Source organism: Echeneis naucrates, chromosome 3 (genome assembly GCF_900963305.1).
Source record: "Echeneis naucrates chromosome 3, fEcheNa1.1, whole genome shotgun sequence".
NCBI lineage: Eukaryota > Metazoa > Chordata > Actinopteri > Carangiformes > Echeneidae > Echeneis > Echeneis naucrates.
The window spans coordinates 21,322,025-21,336,100 of NC_042513.1; the positions used below are offsets into that span (position 1 = coordinate 21,322,025).

A 14,076-nucleotide genomic window follows, 5' to 3' on the forward strand; every position below is an offset into this window, starting at 1 on the left:
AGGGAGGAAGTGTGAACGTGAGAATAAAAGAAACTGAGAGGCGTGGGAGAGAGGGTTAAATTAAATGATAGAGCTGTAGATGGCGCGCCAAGAAAGTGACAATGGAGCTGAATCAGATAGCACCCACGCACGTCCTAACACCATGTGCATATCCATCTGCTTATAACTTGCATATATGCTCCATTATAGTATGATGAAAACCCACCATTTCTCATGTATTTAACGAACAGATGGACAGAAAGTTAATTTTAATATATTGGATATAAAGGAGTAGCATAATTCACTGCATGCAGTGAGCTTACTTTTTACATGTTATACATTAATATGAGTGCTTTGGAAAATAATTGTGTCTTGATAAGTGTACAACTAGTAGCACTAGAGCACTAGAGCTCATAATACTGACTCTGCCCCTGACCTGCAGTACATTGAAAACATTAGCGCTGCTTTGTGTTGAGTGGCTTTGCGTGAGAAGGAGATCAACGCTCTGTGTGTGTGTGTGTGTGTGTGTGTTTGTCTGCATGTTGGTGTGAAGTTGGGCTTAGTAGTGAGGGTTAAACATCTCCCATTCTCACCAGATACACACATGTACTCACAGTTCCCAGGCTGGGTCATGGGTTCAGATTAAGACCGTAAGACATGGATAACCTATATTAATGTATTGGAGCACAACACTGCAGGACTGAATGAATGAGAAGATTGCAATAGAAAACATTCGGAACTGAAACCATTATGCGGATGCTGGGAGGGGTGCATGGAGTGACACAGAGCAGTCCAGGTTGGATTGGCCTTCTACAACAAATTCTTATTGGCTGGAAGATGCAAATGATCTCTTATGAAGCAGATTACTAGGATATAGGCAGTTCTAAACTAACAGAACAGTATTAATCTGTTGGTAGATAGTGAGACTATGGTGCTTACATTATTTGTTTAACTTCCCTTACAAACATATTATTTTATGTTGGTATATGCATTTGCATCAATCTGGACATTCCAACCAACTGACAGAGAAAAGACAAGTCAGAGGACTTATCACTTAATGCGTAATATATTATTCCTTAACTAGCATATATGCTCCATTATAGTATGATGAAAACCCACCATTTCTCATGTACTTAACGAACAGATGGACAGAAAGTTAATTTTTCACAACAAATATCTTGAGATTTTTGCTCCAAACAAAATAAAAGGACTACAACATATCAGGACTCTCAGCTTAGTTTATGTAAATAAAACTTCCAGTACATATATTTCCACACCTATGTTGAACATGCAGTAGGAATGATGGAGATAGTTTAAAAGCCATCAATGGTAAAGCAAACTTATTTCTGGATGCAATTGTTTTTTCTAATGCTATTAGTATCATAATGACAATCCATTAAACTCTTTATTGTACTGATACACAGAGTATTACGAGGTTAGAGAATTCAGGCAACCCACACTGTTTCATATTTTTATGGAGACCAGTGTTTCTAAATTTAGAGTGGGCTACAGAATAGTATTTGAGAAATGAAAAGTCTCTCCAATTTATCCTCAAATCTCACTTCACTGAGAACCAACGTGAGGCTGGATAAGCAGAAGTGGAAGCTATTCTTATGGGAACAGTCTGCCAAAAAACAGCACCAGGCAATGCCTTTGTTCTATGCATAAATAAATGATTGCTTCATTTGGGCAGGCTGCCTCAATAGACTGTCAGAATAAGCAGGATAATCAAGAGTTCAGCTGAATAAAACAGGAACTTTTAAACTGAATGAGGACCTGTCTGTCTCTGCCAGAGAGAATAAGTTTAGCCTCTTCAGATACACTGAATGCCATTAACACACACACACACACCATTGCACAAAAACCACAACAAACTCACAAGAACCTCTTTCTATTAAACCTAATTCTCTTTCGTATTCACACACACAAAAAGGGAAGAAACACAACAGACCACACTTAAAACACAGCTAGCCCTGAATTCTCATGCTTTGGCATACACTTTTTCTCCCTGTTGTGAGGACCTGGTGGCCTCAGGGTGGCCTTTTAAAGACAGAGCTGTCCCATATTGAACTACAGGAACCCATACTGGGAGAAACACAAACACCGGAGACAGTAGGGTCTAAAGACTTTACCCAACCTGTCACTCCAGTCGGTATTTTCCTGTTTTTTCTCTGACATTTTCTTTCTGCTCTACAGCCCCATACACTTTGCGCCTGCCCCCAATTCTCCATGTGAGAACTACAGATTAATCTATATAGAAAGACAAATCTCAAATACCAGAAAAACTTCATTTTCTGACTAAAAAGTAAGTTAAAAAAAATTGCTCCGGTGGTAATGAGTCATACACGGAGAAAAATTGGGAAAGAAAATGGCACTTTAATTTTTAGATTAGGCTAATATAAGGGAAGGTAGTATATTTTTAAAAACCTGCTCCCTTCAGCCCTTGTGTCTTGAGTGGGTGGAGTTATAAAACAAGGGTGGTCTTGTGGGAGAAGAAAAGCTCTTAAGCGTCTTTCACAGTAATTCAGCACGTAAGTGCCTGCCTGTCAATCCATCATACATTATGTTTTTGAACAATAGCTTGAGAGCCACAACAGGTCACATGACTGCAGTAAATACATCTTCATAAGACTGTAGCCAGGAATGAGAATAAATTAACACGTGGCCCTAAGAGTTTGTGATTTCATGAATACATTTTAAAAAGGAATTACAAGCATAATCCAGTTCGGCCAAAATTTGCTTTCAACTTTTAATAACTTAAGTTTCTAGTTGTAAATGTGGGTGGCACCATGGTTATTTTCAATGTTCTCCGTGTTCGTGGGTGGGTTCTCTCTGAGAACTCCGGTTTCTTCCAACGGGCCAAAGACACATGTTTAGTTTGATTGGTGATAGGCATGAGTGTGAATGGTTGTTTATCTCTGTATGTCTGTATTTGTTGGTCCTGTAACAAAGTAGAGCCGTCCAGGGTGTACCCTGCCCTCACCCATTGTTCATTTGGATTGGCTCCAGCTAAAACTTTCCTACATCTATTTCTATTTGGAAAACCATGCATCTTTGAAATAAAGCATATATACGTATATTTCTCAGACTCTAGTGAGGTAAAATGACAAACACACTAACCAACAATCACGTTTGCATATAGGCATATGATTGTATATTGAAAACTGATCCAAAAATAAACAAGTCATATAAAGTTTATCCAGTAACTGTGAAAAAAAAGAAAGAAAAAGAAATCATTAACATTGACTCATAAATGTCCTGCCTGAACTTGATTTCTCCATAAACTTGATTTTGTGTGGTGCGTGTAAACATAGTGACTGTCAGCTCTAGATATATTCGGACAAAGGCTGGGATGATGAGCTATTCCCTGTTTCGTAACTCTCTTGAGTTATACCCCCCCCCAAAAAAAAGTCCTCTTTCCTGACACCTGTCTTTGCTTGAAACTACACCAGATTATGTAAACACTAGTAAAATTATATTAAAATTATATATTCAAATAAAATGTACTGGAGTGGTCAGCAAGTTATTTAATAAGCCAAGTGTTTCTTTAAAACTTGCTAGCAGGTGGTGTTGGTCCAATACAAGAGTATGATATGCCACTTTTAGGGAAAAATTTCAGTCTCTTAGTCCAAGTCATATCTCTAGACTTCTAACATAGGACTCAAATAATACTATGACCTACAGCACATCCTCTGGGAACTGTAGCATGAAGTAGCAGATGGACAGTACAGGCTATTTTCCTGAGTGAAATGCACACACACGTGCAAACACCATAGAAAATTATTTCACTTCATAAGAATGCTATTTTCCTTGTCTTCCACATCCCACTCTCCCGTTTCATTCTTCCCCCCTTTTTTCTCAGGTTTAATTGACAATTGTACCAGATGGGGTGGCGGTTGGTCTGTGAAAATCAATGTCTTTATTGCGGAACAGAAAGAAAGATTAGCAGCTAGTTAGCACTAGTGAGAGATGACAGCTGGCACCATTAACCTTTCCTGTCCCTCACACACACTCACACACTCTCTCTCTCACACACACACACACACACACACACACACACACACACACACACAATACTACTGTAAAGTTAGCTCTTAGTCTGGCTCAGCAATTACATACAAGAAAAATACCACTCAGTAGCTCAAACCCGTCACTCGAATAACTGCAGCCTATGTTAATCATCTACACGCAGTAGAGCATAAACCATGTTTGGGGTCTCAGAGGAAGAAAGAGAATAAACAATATTTCCACTGTCAACCAAGACTAAGGACCCACAAGTGGCATCTCTCTACACTTTTAGAGCATGGCTTAAGTTGATTTTAATGCATCTCAACCCATGTCTGTAAAAGAAGCCTAAACATAAACAAGCTACATTAAAAGACAAGAACAATCAATCTATTTAGAAAAGCCAAGCCAAGATATGAAAAGCTTTACTACTGAGACAGAGCAAAATTCATCATGTGACATGACCCAAAAAATGAAAACAACTGCTTGACAATTGCTCCAGTTTCATTATGGAAATTGAAGTACTTCAAACCAATTTGGCAGCAATTAGATTTTTGTTTTGTTTTTTATTCTATTTAATTTTTTAAAACATTTTATAACAAGTTAAACTCCCAAATAGACACAAATTGATGTTTGTGAATCATTCAGCGCATAAACTGTCACTTTACAAACAAAATCTCCACTAAAGCAAAAGCCAACTTCTAGTATAGGGCATTTTTTAAACCAGAACTGGCTTTAAAAGGCTGATATTTACTGATAAAAAGGATCTAACTGAATAAGATTTAAGCACCAACGTTGTGACACTGACCAAAATCAAAACTGAAACATCAATTTGAGTTTCCCATAACCTTGGTAACTCCTGTTAAACACATGTGAGGAAGAGGTGCCAAAATATTAGTTTCATAATATTAGTTTAGGATGATTTTGCTGACAGCTGCCCTTCAACTGATACTGCTGTGACAAGACAATCATTTAATTGGGCCAGGGGGGTTCAGTGGAGAAAACAGCTGTCGCGATTGAGACACATGAACACATGGAAATCTGCAGAAATAACTAGAACTGTTCTCTGTTGGAATATTAGCTTGCAATACAATTGTAAAGAACCATTAACCAACTTGTAGGTGATTTTTAAATTACGTGAGTACAATATAGAAAAAAATCTTATGGATTCACTTGAACACACTCATACCTCCACATAAACTAATTTATATATTTTTCTGAACACACACACACACACACACTCAAGTTTGTATTATGCAGACAGTGCCCCATGAGACATATTATTTAATTTCCTCCATGGTTCCCACCAGGACTACCATGTCCGGTCAAAGCAGACCAGAGCAGAAACACTAACTGGGCTCGTGTTGCTACACAACCATCTTCAGAAAGCTGTCTCCTCCATGACTGGAGGGACTGAGGGTGTCAGTTACTTGGCTCCTTCTTCATCTGGGTCAAATCTAGTTCAAGAACAGATACTTCTTACAATTCTTGACATTGCATGTTTTGACATGACACTGGGGAAATTAAATTGATTTAAACATTTGTATGGGCCTAATGTGCTGATTGAATCCCAAGACTGAAGGAGTATCAGCAAAATTCAAAATATGTGGCTGCCAATCCAAAGGAAAACTTGTATTCTTCACTGGTAATGGAGAAAAATTAGTGTCTGACCACAGTGACCCGTACCATCTCCTGCACAGACAAACATGCTCTATTTTGTTAAAGAAAATGTTACAATGCTTTCTAACATTAAGACAACAGCACTGTAATTATTAACTTGATGTTCTGGTTGACAATCACTGGTTATGACAAGGGAAAACATGAACTGAATACTAAATTAAAATTTAAATACTTTGAGATTAAACGCAAAAGGTGCACAGCCTAAACAGCCCTTGTCGAATTTTACCTTCTTTTTAACTGGAGTGATTAGATATGCCAACTATAAACAGCTGGAGGCAGATTTAATTCATCAGCATATCCTTCCATGTTACAGACTATAAACATTAGTCACATGGTAGCCAAAACATGGCTGAAACTATGTTAGTATCCAACTATAGCAGGACAAGACATCCATTGACATTTTGATGTATGAGGAAACAGAAACCTGATAAAGGAAGGGTAGAGAGATTGAATGAACTCAATCTGACTTATCCTCTAAAACAAGCTGGGCCTTGTCTGTTAGGCTTTTGTCTTTTATCTATCATCTGTTTGAAATAAATTATCTTCTTTACAGTTAAGAAATTAGTTGGGTAAAACTAACACACCCAAATGTGTCCAGATTACAAATAAAGCACTGACAAATACATGGTGAAAACAGGCAGTTATGGTCTCATTATTGAGCAACACCGTGCACTGCCTCTATGGGGAGTAACAAAGGAGTAGGAAGGAGCGGTAACATGATATAGATGGATAATGGGCGTCTACAAATGCGCTCAGACAGTGTATACTATGACATTTCCCCCCTCTGTTGCTTAAAACCAACACTCGGTCAGAACATTATCATAAGTACCTCATAGCAATATATTTTTAAGTTACTATTAATGTTCAAATGGTATGTTCTGTTCTCATTCAAAAAAAGATGATGAATGAATATCGAATGCATACACATCTATCTATGTCTACATAAACCAGTTAGCTTCTATTGAAAAGATGAAGCTGACACATGATGAGCTGAGATCGACCATCACTAAGTGTTTCACTGCTGCTGTTATCTCTGATAGTCCTCTGTAAAAGCCACTTTTCCTAGTGTGACTTCATGTATCCAATTTGCTCCCCAACACAGATGATGGGTTTTGGGGCCTCTTGTTCTTTTTGTGTAAAAAAAAAATTCTTGGTACTCTGAATACAAAGATGGGCCGCTAAGTTCTTGAGGTTGGTCAACAATATTTGCTCACACATTTTTCAGGAATTTTCCATTTTAAATATATTGGTTTCCAAGCTGGCCTTGTCTCTTTACATTATATGTGATGTCCTCATCAGGAGAGCTGTATATCTGCAGTCCATGGCAACTTAATGTTTAAATTACGTCAAATTTTTAAAACACACTACACTACTTTACTGCCTCAAAAATTTTCTGTAACACAACGTAACTTTACCTCTTTCATTCTGAGCAGTGGCTATCTAATTTCCCCGTGCTCTTTGACACCGACACACACGGCACATCCATGACACATGACAAGACTGACACACACACACACAACCTACCTCCATTGCTAAAGCAGCGGTCTGCTGGTCATAGTGATTCAACAGATTGGGCATAAAGGTGGTGTTGTAAGGCAGATCCTGGCACATTCTCAGTCTGATGGGCTCACAAGTAAACTCGCTGTGGCTTTCTATGGCCTCCATATGAATGGAGAGAACAGGTGTAGCCAGGGGGAAGAGGAGTAGGAGCATAAATATGGGGAAGAAAGATGAACAGACAGGAACTTGGTGTCTGCAGTAGACTGCTGGAGTTTTTAAAAACAAGTCTTTCAGTAATCCTCTTCCAACAAGTGCTTTCATTTTCATGTCCAACATTTCTCCACAATGGTTCAGACTGAAGACTTTATCTTCACCCATGAAAACATAAGAAGTTTTCTTTTAAATCTTCTTTACATTAGAAGCAACTGAGTCCACTTTTAGGATTAGCGGTTTTGGTAAATCAAGGAATCCACAAGGCGGGTACACTCTGGAAAAGTACCCTCACCAGCACATGTGATGGAATACCGATTCATCTGTAGACCGTAAGTGGATCAGCTCATTGTGTCGGTCTTCATATTTAAAATCTTTCATAGCATTTCCTTTCTTGAGCGGTACCTTTCAGCAGACGCATTTGAAAGCAGTCTTAATGGTTTCTCACTGAAATTAATTGAGGGAAAAAATAAAATGACATGGTTTCTTTCCATCCCGTGATGCTCCTCTTCGCAAAGAAAATTTCATTTTGTTCCATCCCCAAACTAAAAGCATGTCCAGGAAAAACAGGCACCAACATCAGCTGTGTCCAGCAGGTCCTCAGTGGGTTACTGGGCACCTGTTTTTAACTTCTCTCTCAATCTTGCAGTTTCAAATAATGATTAAAAGAATCACTGAGCTCAGGTTCAGAAAAAGCCACTATTCTCCAAACGACTTTTCAGACTCCCTCTGAAAGAGAAAGACATTTTCACAATTAGTTTCCACACTGGAGTGGGCACAACAAGCAAATCCAGCAGGTTTACAATCATAAACAAAGGTAGGCCTATTGGTCAAACAAGAAGAGTAGGCTTGGTTAAAGTGAACATGGACTGTATCTACTTTGATGTCTGCCCCACCCTTATCTCCAAAATCCAGACAAGGCTGTTTTCATGGCATGCTGTTTGTTTCTTATACAAACAAACAAACAAAAAGCAAAAACGCGAGCAATAGCTTGAAGCTTGAATTGACCGGCATTGTCCATTTATCTCCATGTGTTTTCCTTCCGGGGGGGTAATAACGCACAGGTCAGGCTGCAGACGAGTGAAAGCATGTTCAAAGCGGACCGGGACAGCCGGTGCGTGTGAAGCCGTGAATGTGGCTGCTGCACCTGCAGACGATCAGACGGCCGCCCGCTCTCACGTCCCTGCGAGGCGGACCGGGGACGGTGGCGCTCCCCCGCGATGTTTCACACTCGGTAAACACACAGGGGGAAACTAAAAAAAAAAAAAGCTTATCATGGAAAAAAAAACAACCAAAACAATAAAAATAAAAACAGTTTTTTTTTATCATTTACACCCGCATGGAGCGGCTCCGTTAGAAGCTGACCGTTGGTTAGCTAGCATTTTTAAATTGCTGCCGTTAAACGGAGCCGGACGGTTAACGGCGCCGTTACAGGTCAAAGCCCTCCCCGGTGGCTCTCATCGGCTCCCCGGCGGAGAAAAACAACAACAACAAAAAAAAAAAAAAAGAAAAACAAAATAAAACAAAAACAACCAAACCAAACAACCCGGTCTAGTTTCAGCGCACAGCAACCTGTAAAAGGCTGGCTCCGTTAGGAGGCGTCTCCGCCGGTGACACGGAGCCGTGTGTCTCCATCCCGGCGAGCATCGCCCGGCAGTAACGACTCGGATAAAGGGGAAAAACACACACGGCCATCGCAGACTCGTTACCTTGCGTCGGGGTGACGGAGAGGTGGGGGGGGGCGGCTCCGGGCTCCGGGCTCCGCTCGCTGCAGCGCTCCGTGTCTTCGCTGCTTGCAGCTGGCTCCTTTGCAGCCCAAACGTCGTGAACGCGGATCCGGCGTGGCCGCGCACCGGCACGAACAAACTGGGAGGAAAAGGTGCGTGTTGCCGGAGACACGGCACGTGCAAAAATGAACAACAAATACACCATGTGTGTATTAGAGAACGGCAAAATATGAGCACTCAGTGTTGTTTCACGTCAACAAGACAAAGCTTAAGCGGAGAGGAAAGTCCCTCGGTGAAATGGCCTGAGGGGAGGATTTATTTATGAATGGTACTGAGACCATATCCGCCTTAATTTGTCATTGAAGTGTTGGTATTATGAGTTAAAATACAAATGATGCGATTAAAAGAGCTTTTTTTGTGTGTCCCCCCATGTGAACCTGAAACCCAGAAGCTCCACAATCAGTTGGAATTCATGCAAAGGTTAATTTTAAGGTTAATTTTAGTTAAATGGATTATACACCAGAGAAAACTATGGCTGCAAAAAGGGTGAGACACTTTCATTCAGCTGTGGACAAGGTAGAAGGAGGTGCAACAGTTTTCATACTAATACTGCTAATATATCATGGACAGACAAAGTTAAACAGACTAAACCAACAGCAGGTAACCTGATTAAAAATCTTTATTATTAAAGCTGTACATGAAATGTATACATTGCTGCAAAATCATAGCGTATCATGAAATGTACAGTGCATCCACATTTTTTTATTTGGTTTAGCTGGGAAATGCAAACCTCTAACTTAGAGTTTATCAGTGCTTAGAGTCAGCATCAGCGCTGAAGGCAAATGATGGCAGTCATTTTATCAAGATCTTAAATTTACCAGTCGCTCCGTGTTCAACAGCAATGAGTCATAAAGCAGAGAGGCCATATTTTAAGGTTTGTTCAATTTCAGGAAAATGAAAAGGCAATTTCATCAATGAAAGTAATAATGAATATCATGGGTGGAGTTCATTTAATTTTAAATGGACAATTTTGGTAAATTGGTAAATTTATAAATCCATTTCAAACATGTATTATTTCTCGACAAAAAATGCCTTAAACAGCCAAAGTAATGTGACCCTTCAATATTTTATGAGCCCAAGTGTCTCAAAATGCAAAGCCTTCATTAAAATATAAATGTATATGGCTTTGTTGAGTTGATCTTATCTGAAATCTCATCTACATTCTTACCACATATTTATCTGGGATTTGAAATGTGCGTCTGATGAACATCATCATCATCCTACTGACTGAAATGGCCACACAGACTTGTTGTCATTGTGTCATTTAATACAGTGTAAATATTTATCCCTTGCATTCTTAGGATTATACTGTGTGCTTTGATTCTGTTCCACACAATTTAGCATGGTACTAGATTAACTGTTTCATGGCTGATCTCATCTGATCCTTTCTGTCATTGAAGGGTGCGTGTGGATGGGGGGGGGGGGGGTCTTTTCCTGGCCCACATACTGATTTAATCTTTTAATATGACCCCACTTGACAGTTGCCCACAGTATACTATACATGCAAAAGGCATTAGTCTGTACACAGCTATGCTGCAATCCAGTTTATTTTTAATTTAGGGGGTTCAGAGCATCTTTCTCAAATGTGTTTTTTTTTTTTAAATGTCAACACTTCATTGCTTTTTATGAATCTGAACTGTCAGTGGCACCTACTGCATCTCTGGACTAGCTTGTTCAATTAGTGACCTCAATATCTCAATTTTTTGGTCATTTTATCATTGCATGTGTGCTTCTACTGGCAAAAACTAACAGGAAATATATAAAACTACTTAAAGCTGCTGGCTCTGCCCCAACATTTCACAACCAGAGTTACCTTGCATCTCAAATGCAATGGAGTGGTTTCAAATCTGGACAAAAAATAAAATATTCTACACAGAAGCAATAAAACAGGTTTAACTAAAATGTAAAATGAGTTTTCACAAACTAAAAGAATTCTAAATTCTGTTAAAATTAAATTTTTTTTGAAAGGCATAAAATGCAGTTAAGGTTTCTTCATTCTTGAATATAAGCTCAGCATGACAGATCTGTTATGCCTGAACTGAAACAGTAAAGCAGGGATACTTACATACACATGTGTACAATGAGCCCCAATATCTGCACAAAAGCAACGCACTTACACAAATGTGAATTTTGTATGTGTCCCTGTAGATTAATTTACCTCAGATGTTTAAATAGGCACACATAGTTTTCACAGCTTTGAACACAAGAGAAAAAGTTTCACTTCTAAAATGAAAAATATTGAGTAATTTGGCAAGTCATCTGTCAGTCAGGGTATGTGACCTCATGAAGCAAGAACCAGTCTCATCCAACTGACTCCACTCACTCACTCACCTCACCGACTGCAGGGAAAAATCTGCTGGTTTGAGTACAGGTGCACTGAAATCTTTTGTGGTTTAGCAGTGCTCGTCTGTACCGTTTGGGGCGTTCCTCCTGCTTTTTGTTTAGTTAGACCTCAGGGTTGAAACGCTGTCCAATCAAATGCTGGCTCTGGGGAGAGCGCTCAGCCTCTTCCTCCAACTGGAAGAGAGAATGAAAGGACAAGGAATAAAGATATTAGTGTTTCAGTCAGCATCATAATACGAGTGTGGGTGTCTGTATTTCCTTTTGATTGAATGAAATGGAGTGAGTACAGGTCTGTGAGACAGAAATTCAGACATACACCACAGTTACACCGCTCAAGCACAGCCGCCCACCCCCACACAAAGACACACACACCTGCTCTTTGATGTAGCTTTTCCCACAGGGCGCCAGTCCTCTGAGAGCCAATCCAACGATGAAGCACCAGACAGACAGTCCGGCCTCAACTGCTGCCAGCACAGCACAAGGGATCCATATTGACATGGTTGTGTCCTGAAGGATGGGAAGCGGAGGAAACAAGGAAGAGAAAGTAATCTAGTAAGAAAATGACAATTTCTCTTGTGATGCAAGGGAAAAGTCCAAGGGGATATGGTGAGGTGGAACTTATTGAAAAAGGGAAAAGGAAAGTTTAAACTCACATAAATTCTTGTTGTATCAAATGGACATTCGCCAGTGATAGGTGACCGAGCGTTGATGGGAACTAGTGTGTTATTGCATCCAAGCATCAAACCCTGCCCATTGTGGGCAACAGTGATACTAATGGCCAAGACGAGACCAACGCAGCATGATGCTGAGAGCAGGCTGTTCAACAATGAGGTAATTATAAGTCCTATTTGCTGGAAATGGAGAGAACATGATATAAAAACACAAAGTGTGGTACTAAGAATGACTACTGCAATCTTATCAAGCTAAAAATAAATGAAATTCTTACCAATTTTAACACATGAAGGTTCCTTGACACTACAATGGCAATAATCCCAGAAGCAATGCTCTGTCAGAATCAAAAGAAAAGGCGATTGTTTAAATTTTGCACTTATTTTGCTTAGAATACATTTTGTGACTGCCTATTCGTTTTGTCTTTTCACCCTTTTCAAATAAAGATGACATCATCATCATCCACTGGCAATTTACCCGATGCTTCAATGAAATGAAACCTGTTTTAAAGCAACTAGTGACTGAACTGAAAAACCAGTTTCCTTCAAATGTGCAAGTTTAGTCTTGATTGCTGACAAAACTACACAACGCAACCTGAGTCTAAAGTTGTTGCTCTGTTGCACAGAACAAAGAGGGTCATTGATTTGAATGCGGATTCAAAATTCAAAAAGAAATTTATTTCATGAAACACCACTTTAAGTAAAATGCAGCCCAAGATTGTTTGGCTTTTGAAAGTGCTCCAAACCCTGAGGCTCTTGGTGCAACAGTTCGCTCATCTTAACTGCAAAAGTGATTTTAAGTAAGATTTTGTTAAAATATAAATAAGTGACTCACCAGGAGGCCAGAGGAGGCAGAAATGATGTTGGCTGCAGTGTATTCAGTGGTGGTCCGCTGGTCTGGTTTGGAAATGTGACGAAGAACACTGCCATGAACTATAGCTCCAAGAATGAAATTAATATGTCCGACCAGGATCAGACTTAAACCCTTTTTCATCAGCCTTCTGGGCCCTTTGTCCTTATCTGCAGGAAGGATATACAGGAGAAAACTGAAACAATTTGTGGCAAAAATGGGATTAACACAAGCTATAAACTGGTTGGATAAAGGGTTGCTTCAAATTCTGCATGTGGCTATATATTCCATATTATCTAGACGTTTTCTCAAGAAGACACTGAAAAAAGTCTAATGAAAAGCATGCCTGATCATGATCATGGAAAATTTACATTTTTGATCCTAAAAACATAAGACCTCTGGTTGTTTACACAAACTGTAAACAGATGCCTACCAAGTTGAACATTTTAGAAAGAACCGCTGCTTTTTTTTTTTTTTTTTGCGGTGGACAAAATGCGTCAGGATTATTTGTAAATCACCTCTAAACCAAGTCGGCATCCATCTTTTATTTATTGACCTAGATATTCATCTGTCCTACCAGCTCAGATAGAGGTGCAAGACTGTTATGAACTTTATTTCACGCTGGCCTGTCTTGAGTTTTCCCTCTAGGGATGTATATTGTGAAGAAGCGCAATATTAGCGATCATATTCTCATCAGCTGAAATGCACCACAGAGTTTTATTCGCTCTTACACACGTCGAATAAAAACGAAACCTGCAGGCCTGCGGTCAGTCAGGAGGGGAAACTAAAGCCGCTCATTGAAGCCGTGACTTCACCCGTGCCAAGAGTTTTAAATACACGGAAATAAACAGCCACTCACCGAAGGAGCACATCTCTTTGTTGCAACGGATGTTTCCCTTGAATTATTTAATATCCGCGTTTTCACCAAACACACACTCCGGACCTCATACACCTCACACACCTCACACACGTCCCTTTGGCCACTTCCTGTATGACGTCACCAAACTCACCTGTGAGTCTCGGACACTGAGGGGCGCAACAGACACCAGGAGTC

At 39.7% G+C, this 14,076-nt stretch overlaps 2 protein-coding genes across 4 annotated transcripts in view; both read right to left on the reverse strand.

Moving 5' to 3' along the window:
- LOC115040852 (frizzled-3-like) overlaps window positions 1–9,314 on the reverse strand; it is a 24,135-nt gene extending 14,821 nt beyond the window's left edge. For 2 of the 3 annotated variants that reach the window (XM_029497938.1, XM_029497936.1), the window contains exons 1-2: window positions 9,084–9,314; window positions 7,189–8,103 (exon numbers count right to left, since the gene is read on the reverse strand). In XM_029497938.1, coding sequence (XP_029353798.1) covers window positions 7,189–7,542 — 354 coding nt within the window. In that variant the 5' untranslated portion in view covers window positions 7,543–8,103; window positions 9,084–9,314. Of the gene's footprint in view, window positions 1–7,188; window positions 8,104–8,521; window positions 8,604–9,083 lie in introns of those variants that run through there. The other variant, XM_029497937.1, reaches the window with a different exon arrangement.
- A 451-nt stretch (window positions 9,315–9,765) lies between these two features.
- Window positions 9,766–14,009, reverse strand: krtcap3 (keratinocyte associated protein 3). The gene is made up of 6 exons (XM_029498433.1): window positions 13,882–14,009; window positions 13,008–13,192; window positions 12,451–12,510; window positions 12,158–12,355; window positions 11,877–12,011; window positions 9,766–11,678 (listed from the first exon to the last, which is right to left on the reverse strand). Exons 1-6 carry the CDS (start codon window positions 13,892–13,894, stop codon window positions 11,607–11,609), a joined length of 663 nt encoding a protein of 220 aa, XP_029354293.1. The 5' UTR covers window positions 13,895–14,009; the 3' UTR covers window positions 9,766–11,606.
- Between the last annotated feature and the right edge of the window lie 67 nt (window positions 14,010–14,076).

What these genes read in the sequence shown, in the direction of transcription:
- krtcap3 (XM_029498433.1), bottom strand. An exon ending in CTGCCTCCTCTGGCCTCCTG is followed by an intron (nt 12,511 to 13,007) that starts GTGAGTCACTTA and finishes TGATTCTGACAG; the next exon opens with AGCATTGCTTCTGGGATTAT. An exon ending in ACCTTCATGTGTTAAAATTG is followed by an intron (nt 12,356 to 12,450) that starts GTAAGAATTTCA and finishes CTCCATTTCCAG; the next exon opens with CAAATAGGACTTATAATTAC.